Source organism: Centropristis striata, chromosome 14 (assembly GCF_030273125.1).
Source record: "Centropristis striata isolate RG_2023a ecotype Rhode Island chromosome 14, C.striata_1.0, whole genome shotgun sequence".
Taxonomy (NCBI): domain Eukaryota; kingdom Metazoa; phylum Chordata; class Actinopteri; order Perciformes; family Serranidae; genus Centropristis; species Centropristis striata.
This window is the reverse complement of record NC_081530.1, coordinates 31,477,503-31,491,562: the sequence shown is the minus strand read 5'-3', so window position 1 is coordinate 31,491,562 and position 14,060 is coordinate 31,477,503. Positions and strand designations below refer to the sequence as shown.

At 37.1% G+C, this 14,060-nt stretch overlaps 1 protein-coding gene across 5 annotated transcripts in view; it reads left to right on the top strand.

The window, feature by feature from the left end:
• Positions 1-10,918, top strand: part of chd4a (chromodomain helicase DNA binding protein 4a) — a 40,852-nt gene extending 29,934 nt beyond the window's left edge. For all 5 annotated transcript variants that reach the window (XM_059349920.1, XM_059349918.1, XM_059349919.1 and 2 more), the window contains exons 28-41: positions 515-604; positions 1,282-1,373; positions 1,460-1,593; positions 2,726-2,870; positions 3,778-3,928; positions 4,377-4,474; positions 4,563-4,839; positions 5,208-5,273; positions 6,057-6,251; positions 6,731-6,839; positions 7,293-7,425; positions 8,275-8,470; positions 9,461-9,636; positions 10,591-10,918. In XM_059349920.1, coding sequence (XP_059205903.1) covers positions 515-604; positions 1,282-1,373; positions 1,460-1,593; positions 2,726-2,870; positions 3,778-3,928; positions 4,377-4,474; positions 4,563-4,839; positions 5,208-5,273; positions 6,057-6,251; positions 6,731-6,839; positions 7,293-7,425; positions 8,275-8,470; positions 9,461-9,636; positions 10,591-10,605 — 1,877 coding nt within the window. In that variant the 3' untranslated portion in view covers positions 10,606-10,918. The remainder of the gene's footprint in view (positions 1-514; positions 605-1,281; positions 1,374-1,459; positions 1,594-2,725; positions 2,871-3,777; positions 3,929-4,376; positions 4,475-4,562; positions 4,840-5,207; positions 5,274-6,056; positions 6,252-6,730; positions 6,840-7,292; positions 7,426-8,274; positions 8,471-9,460; positions 9,637-10,590) is intronic.
• The last annotated feature ends 3,142 nt before the right edge of the window (positions 10,919-14,060 follow it).

Here is a 14,060-nt window from a genome sequence, read left to right as displayed (position 1 = left end):
CATGTTTATCTATGAAAACTTGTTAATTTACAGTCTTAAAATGCGAGCTGCTTTATACAAATTGCCTGAATGAAACGGTCTAAACTTGAATAATGTCAGCTCAAGTTGATTAGAAATTCAAGGCTGATTCTCGGGCCTGAGAGTTTTTATTAATATGCGCCACAAAGGCTTTTTATACTCAAAATATTTCAGCTTCTATACTGACCTCTAGTTGGAAAACAAGATGCAAAAACGGTGAACTTTTATGTCTTCCTGCTGATGTTTTTGTCATATTTGCAGGAAATTACTACGGCCTTCGTTTCTTTATATTAAATTAGTTCGTAATTTCGTATAAAAACTAAATTCCCAGTGATTTAGGAGATGATTCAAGCGTATATACATAAAATAAACTCTTGTGACAAAGCACTCTGGCCTCTTAAAGAGCTTCATGAAAACATTCATTAGTACGTTTCCAGAAGTCGTAACTGGACGGTCGGTTATAAAATATCTTTTTTTTTTTCTTTTTATCCCGCAGCTGACTGGCAGGATGACCAGTCCGACGGCCAATCAGATTACTCCGTGGCGTCTGAAGAGGGAGACGAGGACTTCGACGAGCGAACAGAAGGTGAGAAGCGTTATCTGTGTTTGTCTTTAGAGGTAATGTGTACGTTTGATGTAGTTTTAATGGTGTTTAATTTATAAAGCACAGATTTGTTTCTGCACCAGATGTTTGATTAGAAGACTCTCGGGTTGTCATGATACTAAAATTTTCAACTCGATACCGATACTCAGGAAAATTTTTCGATACTCGATACCATTTTCGATACCACAAGGATAAAAACAAAGACCCCAAAATTGAACAGAAATATTTTTATTAACAAGAAAAATACAACATGTAAAAATGAACAGAACCACAGGTTAAATATTTATAATAAAAAACAGTTGGGCAAAAATAAACTGCAACTATGATAACAAGCTTCAGACACTCGATACTTTTGAAAATGAGTATTGTATCCGGATACAACGTTTTAGTATCGATACTTTTTTGAGTATCGTTACTTTTGACAACCCTAGAAGACTCTGCACGTTTATACTGTAATGCTTGTTTTATAAAGGTGTAATATCTAGAAATGTCTTTGTACATTAATGATATATTCAGCAAAATTGTCTCTTTATGCTCATATCAACAGCAAATGCAACAACCAAACAAATTGCATGTCCAGAAAATAAAGATCTAAGTGATGCAGATCACTTTCCTCTGTTATTCTCCGTTTAATCACCACATGTGTTTGTTCTCTGCAGCCAACTCTCGCAGGCCGAGCAGGAAGGGCCTGAGGAACGACAAAGACAAGCCGCTGCCCCCCCTGCTGGCCAGGGTGGGAGGCAACATCGAGGTGAGCAGCTGCTTTGGGTTCCCCGTTTTTAAAAGTGCTGCAGTGTTTGAGTTGCTGTGAGTGAGACGTGACTCTGTGCCTCCCAGGTGTTGGGTTTCAACTCTCGGCAGAGGAAGGCCTTCCTGAACGCTGTGATGCGCTACGGGATGCCTCCCCAGGACGCCTTCACCACCCAGTGGCTGGTCCGGGACCTGCGAGGGAAATCTGAGAAAGAGTTCAAGTAAGACCTGCAGCAAAATACTCCTCCTCTAACTGGGGAAACAAGTGATTTACTCCCTGTGTTCCTTTATTCAGGGTCCGTACGGGTGCTTGAAATCCTTGAAAATGCTTGAATTTTAATGTTGAATTTCAAGGTTTGAAAAGTGCTTGGATTTTGGATAAAGTGCTTGTAAATGCTTGAAATTCTTACTGTATTTCTCTTGCAATCTGACTATAGATAACCACATTTTCAATGGAAAAAATATCTAAACTGAATAGCATATAGCCTATATTTTTGTGAGCTTCCTTTTGCTCCTAGCCCCTAGATTCCCATACCAGTATGTTTTATGAGATTAGCAAACTACTTTTAGTTGTTAAAAGTGTAATACCATTGTTGGTGGTATGGTTAAGTGAAATTACCCCTTTTAGTGTCGAGGTACTCATCTAAAACATGACATTTACAACTGTTATTGTAATGTATAGCTGCAGATTAATGTAGTGGAATAAATTTGGTTATTTTATTACAGTTTAAATTGGAGTGGATTAATGGTATAAAGTATCATTAAAAAGCTAAAATAAATACTCAACAATCAAAGTACCTCAAATGTGTTGTACCCAAAGTGGTTTCAGGGCGTTTTTCACTCTCTGTGTCTTTGTATTTTCACTATAATATATAAAATATATGAATAAGTGCTGCAGCTCTGTGGAATTAGCACAATCATGGCTAGAAGTGGGAACAACGCAAGTTGAATTTTTTTGCCAATTTATTTTACAAAAGTTTAATAAAATGGAATCTGTATATACATTTTCCAGGTGCTCACAAATGGTAAAAATATTTATGAGAAAGTTTGCTCTTCTACTATTTACACTTCTACAGTCGCTCTTGTCCTCTCCTCTCTGCTCTGTGTAAACCCGCAGTTCAGTTGGAGTTTCATTGAATTTTTTTGTCTGTCACCTAACAGACAAATTCTTCACAGAGGAGTGCAGAATGTGATGTGTTTTTAGTGCATATAGTTTTACAATTTTAAATGAATGACATTATATTGATGTAAACATCATTATCCTACGTCTATTTCTTTTTTTTATTTAAAATATCAAAAAATAAGTTTATAATTAGCTGTCATTTTCTAAATATTTTAACTCTCGTCCCTCAGGGCGTACGTCTCTCTGTTCATGCGTCACCTCTGCGAGCCCGGAGCCGACGGCGCCGAGACCTTCGCTGACGGCGTCCCCCGAGAAGGGTTGTCACGGCAACACGTCCTCACCCGCATCGGTGTCATGTCGCTCATCCGCAAGAAGGTAAAAAATACTGCAGCTTTGACGAATGTTTTTTATTTTTACTGAAAAAAGAGAATAATGACGGTAAAAGGCAGAATAACTATAAACTCAAAATTCTTCTTAAGAAGTGTTTTTATTTTAAACAGCTGGCTCGGATAATGTTCACAACAACAAAATAATAAACAACAACTTTGATAGTCAAGAAATGATTATGATGATTAATAATGTGTTTTTTTTCTTTCTTTTTTTAATGATCATTTTATTAGGAAATTTCACAACAATTGACAAGTACAAATGGATTTACAGCTGTTAGTATCAAACTTGTACAGAGCCAAATGTTTTGTATCAATAGCTTCTTGTTCCAAATGTTCATTGTCCATTCCCTTTTAATAATATGAATATGTAAAGAAAAAAGAGAAAACAAAACCATACAATTTAACTATTTACATCCAGAGAGGTATGGAGGCAAAAAGTAAATACATAACATGAATAAATAAATATAAATGTCTGTAGTTGGGCATGTGTTGTTGTTTTTTCAAGCAAAATGTTTCAATAGTTCCAGCTTATTAAATTAGAAAATTTACCATTTTTATCTGTTTTTTTGTTACTTTTCTTTAATATAATATCTTTAAGTCGTTTGAATGCTTGACTTTATTACCCATTGAGAGAAATTGATTTGCGTTGCAGGTCAGAGTGAGAACGGGGAAGAAAAAGAATAATCGGCAGTGGGAAAAAAAAAAAAAAATTAAAGAAATAACAGATAAAATGTTATTTATTTATCAAAAACAATGGGGGAATTCAACTCCTAACACTATTTTCAGCCTTAGTGTCGTAGAAACTTTCTTGGTGATGTTTGAGCTCTTTATAACAGCAGAGATGTGTTGGAAGGTGACGAGTCGTCTTATTGAGACGTCTGTTGTGTTTTCAGGTTCAGGAGTTCGAGCATGTGAACGGTCAGTGGTCGATGCCCTGGATGGCCGAGCTGGAGGAGAAGAAGGCCGCCGCTCAGCCCGACTCCCCCGGGAAGACCCCGTCCACCGGGACCCCCGCAGACACACAGCCCAACACGCCTGCTCCAGGTAACACACACACACACACACACACACACGAAGACATATAGTTATCAGTGTATATGCTGTGTATATATATATAACAATATAAAATGCAGAAAATGTTGATTGCCATGCCATTTTTTTCTTTTTTTTTCTTCTTAAAAAGTCAGAAATTGACAAACTGATCAGTAATGATGTTTATTTAGCTGTTTGTTTTCTTCATTTTCTCAGTTATCATATATGGAATTGGCTGACGTTGTAATAGTTTGTATAATGTTAAATATTATTTAATAAAGTTAATGTTTGAGGAAGTAGCTCTCTGAGAGTGGTGATGGATCAGATCCACATTAAAAAAAAAGGTTTTATTTTTTATTCCAGCTCAAAAAATCAGCCGCCATGCCATATCGGCATCACTCTCAAAGATCCCATATCTTGGTCTTACTTTAATCATAATTAAACGTGTTTGTGTTTGCAGCCGACGACTCCTCGAAGAGCGAGGAGGCAGAGAAGGAGGTGAAGAAAGACGTCGAGGCGGAGAAGAACGGCAAAGAGCCGCCCAAGACCAACAACGAGGTAAAGACACAAAGCCTGAGAACATGAACTCTGAATGTGTGTTAATCTCCCGAGATGCGTCTCCTAACTCCCTCCGCGTCTCCTCCAGGTGATAGCCATCCCCGACGACGACGAGAAGAGTCCGCCCGCCGAGCAGGAGAGCAAAAAGAACGGCGAGGAGCCGATGGAGACGGACAAACCCAGCAACGGAGAGGCTGAAACGGAGAAGGAGAAGGAGGGAGAGAAGGAGAAGGAGAAAGAGAAAGAGAAGGAGGACGAGGCAGAGGGAGAGAAGAAGAGTCCAGAAGGAGCGGAGGAGACCAAGTCTCCTGCTGAGGCCAAGACGGAGGGGTCAGAGGTCAAACCTGAGGAGCCCGAAGTCAAAGGTAAAGGACTCTATTCACCACAGGAAGCCAGTTTATCAACTTTCTGCAGGTGCACACATGGAAACCTGATTAATTTTGGTTTTATTCTGTCGGTAGAAATACTGGAAATACTTGCAAGAATGAAAAGAATGAAAAGAAATACAGACATGTAAAACAAATAATGCATATTCAGCAGAATAAGTGAAGACATGAAATATACAAATATTTAAATCAAAAACAGAAGCACAACCAGGTCCAAACATGTGTAGCACAGATTGAAAAGGTTTAACTAATCGCATCTCCTTCAGGTCCAGTTAAAGTCTCTGCTGTTTTTATTTTATTTTCTCCTTTTTTTAAAAAAAAATATTTTGTCTCTCTGTGTTTTGCAGCAGAAGAAAAGAAAGAAGAAAAGACAGAAAAGATGGACACCAGTCCTCCTGCAGACGAGAAGAAAGGTACCAACAACGCTTCTTTATAAATCTTTCACACAGGACACTTTAACTCTGAAGCCTGTCAGCTTCATCCGACCATCCATTCATTTTCCTCCGCTTATCCGGGGCCGGGTCGCAGGGGCAGCAGGTTAAGCAGGGCATTATTTCACATTTATTTATTGTCACATTTTACTCACTGGGGCCTCGTTTCTCACTCGATTATAAAAGTCCTGCAGCTCTGTGGAAACAGCACACAGTCATGACTAGAAGTAAGCGCTAAAAAATGCAGTTAAACATTTATTATGAAATAAATCATAAAGAAGAAAAAACAACACATGGAATTTAAATTATGCAACATCTCTTCAAGTGCCCACAACTTGTCCTCTCCTCTCTGTTCTGTGTAAACAGCCTGCAGCTCAGAAGAAGTTTCACCGAATGTTTGTAAAAGACAAAGATTTATTCTTTAAAACAATGAATATAAATGTTCATCAGAGCATTATTTCCTGTGCAGACTGTATTTGCCCAAATTATTTCTGATTAATTAGTTTTAATCGTCTGAAATTAGTGATTTTGTCACTTTTTTTCACTGAATGTTTGTCACGAAATTGGATCATTTCAGTTTTCTAGCTGTGATAAATTGTTATTTTGGTGTTGGGTTGTTGCCTTTAGAGGGTAAATAAACAGGAAAAATATCTTCCATTATGTTTCTTATGAAGTATAACTCCCAGTCGGCTCTCAGGGTTTTATCTCCGTCTCTTTCACGCCGGTCGTCTCCGTCTCTTAATCATGTCCCGTTTCGTTCTCCAGCTGCAGATCTGAAGGAGGAGAAGGAGGCTCCGAAGCCGGAGGAGGCGACCAAACTGCAGAACGGAGACAGCAGCAAGGAGAGCGCCGCCACGGCAACCGGAGCCGCCGCCACCGCCGCTGGAGCCGCCGCCAGCGAGGAGAAGAAGAAGGCAAAGACCAGATTCATGTTCAACATCGCTGACGGAGGATTCACAGGTACACACACACACACACACACACACACACACATATATTCTTGTACTTCTATCTTTGTGAGGACCCTCATTGGAACAGTGAATTCCCTTGCAAGGTTATAATAGTTTTGGATTTTTCATTAGTTTTAGTTTTAATTGGGTTGTGAATTCTTGTTTTCAAATTCAGTTAGTTTTAATGAGCTTTTAGAGTGAGTTTTCTGGTTTTAGTTTAGTATTTTTTTTTTAAATGCTTTAGTTTTAGTTTAGTTTTTATTAGTTTTATTATTTTATAATGGGGTATTTGTTGGGTGGGAGATTAAAAGAGGTCACAGTAAAATTTGCCTTTATTTCCTTATTGATCCATCTTCATTATGTATGAAAAAAGTTGACAAAGACAAAAACGAAGGACATTTTTTTACTAAGATTTTAGTTAGTTTTGTGACGGAGACACAAAGGGTTAAAAGCTGTTTAATTCCCTCACTGACGTCTCTCTCCTCTCAGAGCTCCACTCCTTGTGGCAGAACGAGGAGCGCGCCGCTACCGTCACCAAGAAAACCAACGAGATCTGGCACCGCCGCCACGACTACTGGCTGCTGGCTGGAATCATTCAGTATCCTTTTCAATCAATCAATCAATCAATCAGACTTTATTTGTATAGCACTTTTCATACAAGAGAGATGCAACACAAAGTGCTTTACATAAAAAAGGAGAAATTAATAATAATAAAAAATAACGAAACATAGAAACAAGCAAACACCCTCCACCCCATCCTATTAAAAAAATCTTACTTTTGGTTTTATTAAAAGGCTCCCAGAAGACCTGAGGGTCCCCGAGGGTTCATAGGATCAAAGTAAATCAGATAAATAGGCCGCACTAAGACCATTAAGAGATTTATAAACCAGTAAAAGAATCTTAAAATCGATTCTGACTTGTTGACTCTTTTCTAACGTGTGATTGGCTCTGAGGTCCTGCTGGGCGGGGAGTTGCTGTTTTCTAGTTGATTGTATTTATATTGTTGTTATTTACTGGACGGAGTTGTTGCCCTTGACCGCGGCGCCCCCAGACACGGTTACGCTCGCTGGCAGGACATCCAGAACGACGTGAAGTTCGCCATCCTCAACGAGCCGTTCAAGGGAGAGATGAACCGAGGAAACTTCCTGGAGATCAAGAACAAGTTCCTGGCCAGGAGGTTTAAGGTCGGTTCAGTGTGAAGGTTCTATCTGATGTTAGTTTGGTTCTCCAGGTTCTCCTTCGTCAAGGTCTCAAAGTCTCAAAGTTTATCTTTCATTCATTCATTATCTTAAAACAACAATAAAAATACATTTATTGAAATAAAATTAGTCGGATGGAAATTCTTAAAGTGGCATCTGCAGCACAAACACTGTAGTTAAATTATTAGTTTTTGTTGTTTGTTTCTAAAAGGGTTGACTAATATGAGTTTTTCTAAAGCTGATGCAGATATATAATATTTATTTAACACTGTTATTGTCTGTTTTGCTATTAAAGTTTTAAAATGTATTACCTGTGCTTTTTAGTTGTAGTAGTTTAGTTTTTGTTTCTTTATATTGCATCCTCTAAATATTTCAGCTATTTGCTGTGAAAATTGATAATTTAAAATCAGTCGGACCCAAATATGTTGTAATTGACATAATTTTAATAGCAAGTGTGAAAAATGATTAAATGATGTTGAGCTGCTATGATTGATAATTGATAAGTTGATCAGCAGAAAAAACAACTATTTTGATAATCGGATATTTTGGGTTTTAGACCAAACAAGACATTTTAAATACATCAACTTGGACAATTTGCAAAGTTTTATAGAATCAGAATATTTTTTATTGCCAAGCATATTAGATTTTCACATACAAGGAACTTGCTGTGGTGTTTTAATGCAAAATAACTAAATATAAATATTTATTAAGCCAACAAGTACCTTAGTCAAACAGCAGCATGAATGAAAAACGTAAAGAGAGAACCAGGTTTTAGTGACTCCTCGCCTGCCGCTGACTCCTCCTCCTCCTCCTCCTCTCTCTGTGGTGCTGCAGCTGTTGGAGCAGGCTCTGGTGATCGAGGAGCAGCTGCGTCGTGCCGCCTACCTCAACATGTCGGAGGACCCCTCCCACCCCTCCATGGCCCTCAACACACGCTTCAGCGAGGTGGAGTGTCTGGCCGAGTCCCACCAGCACCTCAGCAAGGAGTCCATGTCCGGGAACAAACCGGCCAACGCCGTCCTGCACAAAGGTGAGACGCCGAGCTCCACGTTTCTATAAATGTTCATACTTAACCTACTGGACAGTTAAACCTCTGAAGTCCAGGAGATTTTGGTTCAAATTTGTCAACTTCCTATGCATTAATTTCTGTCTCTGTTCAGCATCTTTCAGTCTGTCCTTACATCACATGCATGGCTCCTTTTTCTCCACACAAACTTGGCTATCAGTCAGAATTTTCATTTTATTTTAATTAACAAAGTATAAAGCTGTCAGCAACCGAAAGACACAGGTTTCTAAGGTACAAAATGTACTTTTTTTTTTTTACCATTTATACACACAAAAACGGCAGAAAAAATAATTCATAATAAAACTACAAAACAGTCTAATTGCATGTAAATTAAAAATAGTAATAGTTTTCATTGTAGAAAGAAAACTCACATTTTAAAAATGGTCTAGAAACATAAATGGCACACTGTGAAAGCTCCTATGATTACACTTTAACTGGCTTTCTCAGCTTGTCTACATATCATAGATAAATAAAGTTATTACTTTAAATAAAACGTGTATTTTCAATAAATAGATGGACTCCAGAGGGTTATTGACTGATGCTGTTTCAGTTTATAGTCTCCTCAGTTTCCTCCTCAAAGCTTTTTTTAGAGGCTTTTCTCTCCTGACAATGAAAAAAATATTGTCATCAGTGACTTTTTGCAGTTTTGTTTTTACCTTCTACTATTATTTCATACTTTTGCTAACTTGTGCTGTAGTTGCTCATTTACTACAACTTTTCAATCATTACTCAAACATGTTGTTTCTTTATCTAGTTTTTATGTTCTGCATCTTAAACAATCACCTTTTAAAAGTCATTTATTGTCGCTGCTGCAAATAATATAAGCTTAAGTTGATGAAAATGCAACTTCACAATAACATCAGAGGAAAATCTAAAGTAAAGGACTGAAATTGGAGTGTTTCTGGAAATAAACTAACCCGTCTCCGTGTCTCTGTGTCTCTCTGTGTCTCTCAGTGCTGAAGCAGCTGGAGGAGCTGCTGAGCGACATGAAGGCGGACGTCACCCGCCTCCCTGCGACCATCGCACGGATACCGCCGGTGGCGGTGCGACTCCAGATGTCTGAGAGGAACATCCTGAGCCGGCTGGCGAGTCGAGGACCCGAGACACAGACACAGTCACAGACACAACAGGTACGCAGCAGCACCAGCAGCACACTTAGTGTTTATGAAACATAAAACGGGTTTCACGTATAGTATTTTTCACCAGCTTCAGATTTTCGTACTTTACCTGTCAAAGGCTCTTTTTACCTCCTATTTTCTCATTTTTAGTCACATTATTAAACACATTTGCTTCAGGAAAATGTCCTTTTCTTTGGAAGAAAGGATGTTTACATGAATTAAATAATACTTTTTATTTTTATTCATGTCCAGCATGGGTAAGCGCTACTGCATGGGTTGCTCAGTCCATCGATCCAGGTTCTTTTGCTAACATCAGAATATCTGCAAACATATTCGATCTTTTTAACCAATCACAGTGTTCGTACAAGTCTTGAAAGTTGAAAAATTATTAATTTTGTTTTCAAGGTTTGGAATATGCTTGAATTTGAATGTACTCGATGAAAAAGGCTTAATTTTCCACATAATTTGGTGTTTCTTTGACATTTTATTATTTAATTCATATTACTATTTTTCAAAAATCCTACTAAATTTGAATCACTTTTACTAAGATTAATTCATAATATATTTGAAAAAATAAATAAATAAATAAATAAATAAATAAATATATATATATATATATTTTATTTATTGTCCAATACATTCTAAAACAGTGTGATAATTTGCTAATCCTTTTTGACTCATATTCACTGATAAACTTTTGCTTTATATACACAATTTTTATGTTATTTTGATGCATCCTGTTTTATATAGTGTCCAAACTTTTGGAATTGGGTTTTTATAATTTCTATAATTCTGTCTTATTTAATGTCAGTGAAACATTTTGAACTGCTCTAACCTGTATTAAAACGTGCTGCACAACAAAGACTGATGTATTTATATTATATATTATATATTATATTGATAGTTTAAGATCACTGGAACGTGCCGAGCTGATAAAAGTCCCGTGTGTGTGTTTTCCTCGCGCAGATGTCGCAGCAGTAGACTGAAACTCTGCGCTTTACCTCGATGAACCAACCCCCCTGCCTCACCTCGACATTCCTGATTGGTGCACAGCAGAATGACGGACAGCGCTCCAGCTTGAAGCCACGCCGGGTCACTTCTCGCCCCTAAACAGACTTTAAACAGAGTTTTTCTGGAGGATCGAATCCCTTCCCCGAGTTTGAGGCCGTGGACAGAAAAGCTATTTTATTTTTTTCCTCCTTTTTTCAATTTCTGTATTAATATTATTGATATAATGTTATTATGATGGTTTTTTGGGACCTAAATAAAAAAATGTAATAAAGAATGTTTGTGGTCAGTTCAGGGAAGTGGGGGGAATTTATTTATTTTCTCTTTTATTTTATTAATATTGCATGCATAAATAATATGCTCAACATAAATTTACAGAAAAGATTAAGCAAATAATGCAGATTTTTAAAAAAAAATTAAATAATAAAAAAATAATACTAAATGTTTTATACCAACTATTCTGTCGTCAGTTCACCAAAACATTTCTGCATTTTGAACAGACATTTAATTTAATATATATATTTATAACTCTTATTATTAATTCCTTGTGACTGTTGACATTGTTGTACACTTAGATTAAAGGAATACTATTGAAAAAAAATCTTAAATAAAATAGGCAAATTTTGATTTATGGCACTGTGTTGTCATAAAGCAAATAAACCCCTTTTAAAATATTTATTTTTATACTTTTTCAGCATTGTTAGGTAATAAAATGTGTGTGTTAAACTTTCATAATTAAATTTCAGTTGTAATTCTTGTTTTTAAACCAAGAAAAATGGTGAGAGCAGATTCATTTTGGATCATAGTGAATAGATTTTCCATGAATTAAAAAAACATCTTCAGGTTTTTTACAGCTGAATCCAGAGCCAAGGTGAGTTTTATTGAATATGAAGATTATGTTTGAACAGACTTCAAACATAGATTAGCTTGTTGTGTGATCTGTTTATTCAATAATAATGTAATTTAAAGTAAATTCTAAGTATAATTCAGTGTTTTTAGTGTTTATGTTCAGACCAGTTTAGTTTGACGAACTTTACAAACTTCAAACCTGCTTTAGATATTTTTGCGGTATTGAATTAAGACAAACTTTGTCTTAAAACCTTTAGAGAAACATTGAGTTATTTTCTATCTGCAGATTAAAATGAAACAAATTAAGACACAAACACGTTTCTGTTGCACACATGAATTTATTTTAAATCCCCGGCCAGAATCAGAACAACATTAATACTGAAGAAGCACTGATCCTGATTTCCACTTGACAGTTTAAAATCTAATAATCCCTCTTTCAAACCTTTATTATCTACAGTTTCACCATTTATAGTGAGAAAATGCCTCAAAAAATAAACAGAGGAGTCACATTCAAGCAGAAAACAAACATTCAAACAGCTGAAATACACGAAACACGAGTCAGGTTTGTTCACGAGACGATAAAAATAAGAACAGACTGTTTCTGCATCACAACTGTTACAGACTGAGGCTGGACGGACAAACAAATCCTAGTTTTCCTGTCGTGTTTCTGCAGGAAGTGAAAGTTCTGCTCAGACGTCAGACGCAGTACCGACACTGACATAAAGGGGGCGACGTTCCTGAACAAAACTGTACGAGGAAGATACAGCCGGACAACGAGGACGGAGAGGAGAACGGGAAGCTATTAACACGTTTAAATACTGTTCAGTGATGTCTCAGCTCCTTCACAACATCATAACAAACAAACAATTAATTTAGAGGCAGATTAAACGGTACATTTAGGTCAGAGTATGTGCTGTCTCTGCTAGGGAAACATGAAACACGGATCTGCCGAGCTCGTGTTTTATTTGCTCTTGCAGATCAGTCTGATCGTTCAGACAGATTTCCAGCCGACTTTTGGTCTCTAAAATTCAACTTTCGGTCCATTTAGTAAACGCAAATACTTGCTGAATGAATAAATGAATGAAAGAATGATTTGCTTGTGAAACATATCACCTCTGCAGACTTTTCTGCTCTGGTTGCATCTTAAAGAGACATGAGGGGTTTCAGACCAGCAGAGATCTGCAGTTTGTATTAAAAAAAGGCCCTAGAACATTTTTTGACCCTTTAACTCAACCTGGAAGTGTTTTTTTTTATCTCATTTTCTGCAGCCTGCTGTCCTTAACTCTAAAAACCATTAGCCACTTCGCATTACTCATGTTACATGATGTAAAAGATGCTAATTTTGACCTGATGAGTAAAACCAGGTCAATGGACTTCAGAGCTGCAGCAAAAACTGTTTTGAAGAATATTTTGTTAAAATCCTTTGACTAAAAGAAATGTGGACACGACCAGGAAAAAAATGGTTGTTTTGAATAATTGACCATTTGTATTGTCCTGATGCAGTAAAAATTAAAATATTAAACCCACGCAGGATTCCTGCCTGGAGAGAGGAGAGCAGGAGGCACTGGAGCACATCACAGACCAGGAGGAGGAGGAGGAGGAGGAGGAGGAGGAGGAGGAGGAGGAGGAGGAGGAGGAGGAGGAGCAGGAGGAGAAGGAGCAGGAGCAGGAGGAGAGGCTGGATTTTGGCTCGGTGGTGTCGGTGCAGACTCGTCCTGTGACTCGCGTGTCCATCCCTGAAGACCAGCTCAGTAGAAGAAATACACTGAGGAGGAAGAGGAGAGGGAGCAATGAAACTGCACCTCCTGATGAAAATCAGTCATGATGAAGATCATGACTGAAAGCTCCAGAACAGCTAGTGGAGGTGAGTGATCATTTTGTAAATATGCTTAACAAGTTTTTAAGCACTTCAGACACTGTATGAAACATGATTTGGTCTTTTTTTTTATTTTTTATTTTTTATTTTTTTTAAGTCTGACCACTTGATCACTGACATTCTGGCATATAAGTTTTCTGATTTGTGACGATATGAAAACTTTTTTTGCAGAACATATAATGCAGATAATTCCTGGGGTGTTATAGAAATGGTGCTAGCTAGTCACAAAAAACTTCACTAAATCAAAACAGAAACTAAATAACCCCTTTAAATCCTGGAGACTTAAAAAATACTCAAACAAAAACCTAAATCTGCTCTTTTCTTTGCTAAAACAAACAAACTACAAACATTTTGCAGACATTTTTTAAAATCTAAGTGGTTGTTTGATATTTGTTGACATATTTAAGGTGGAAAAAGTCAGAAAAAGTAAGGCAACATATCCTAATGTACAAGTTCTCATGTTCTACAAAATATGACTGAATATGATATTTAATTTCTTAATTTAAAAGGGTCGCAGTATTGCTGTTTTATGCACCTTGTTAACTTTTTGAAACTGAACTACTTGGTGAAGTTAAAGCACCAAAACGACTTGGTTAAATGCAGGATAAAGATAATAGTTTGCTTTGAAATAACTACTTTTGTATGTGACCACTGATACCCCAAACGGACTTTCTCTGTCTCCTATTTTCATCTCCTCATTTCC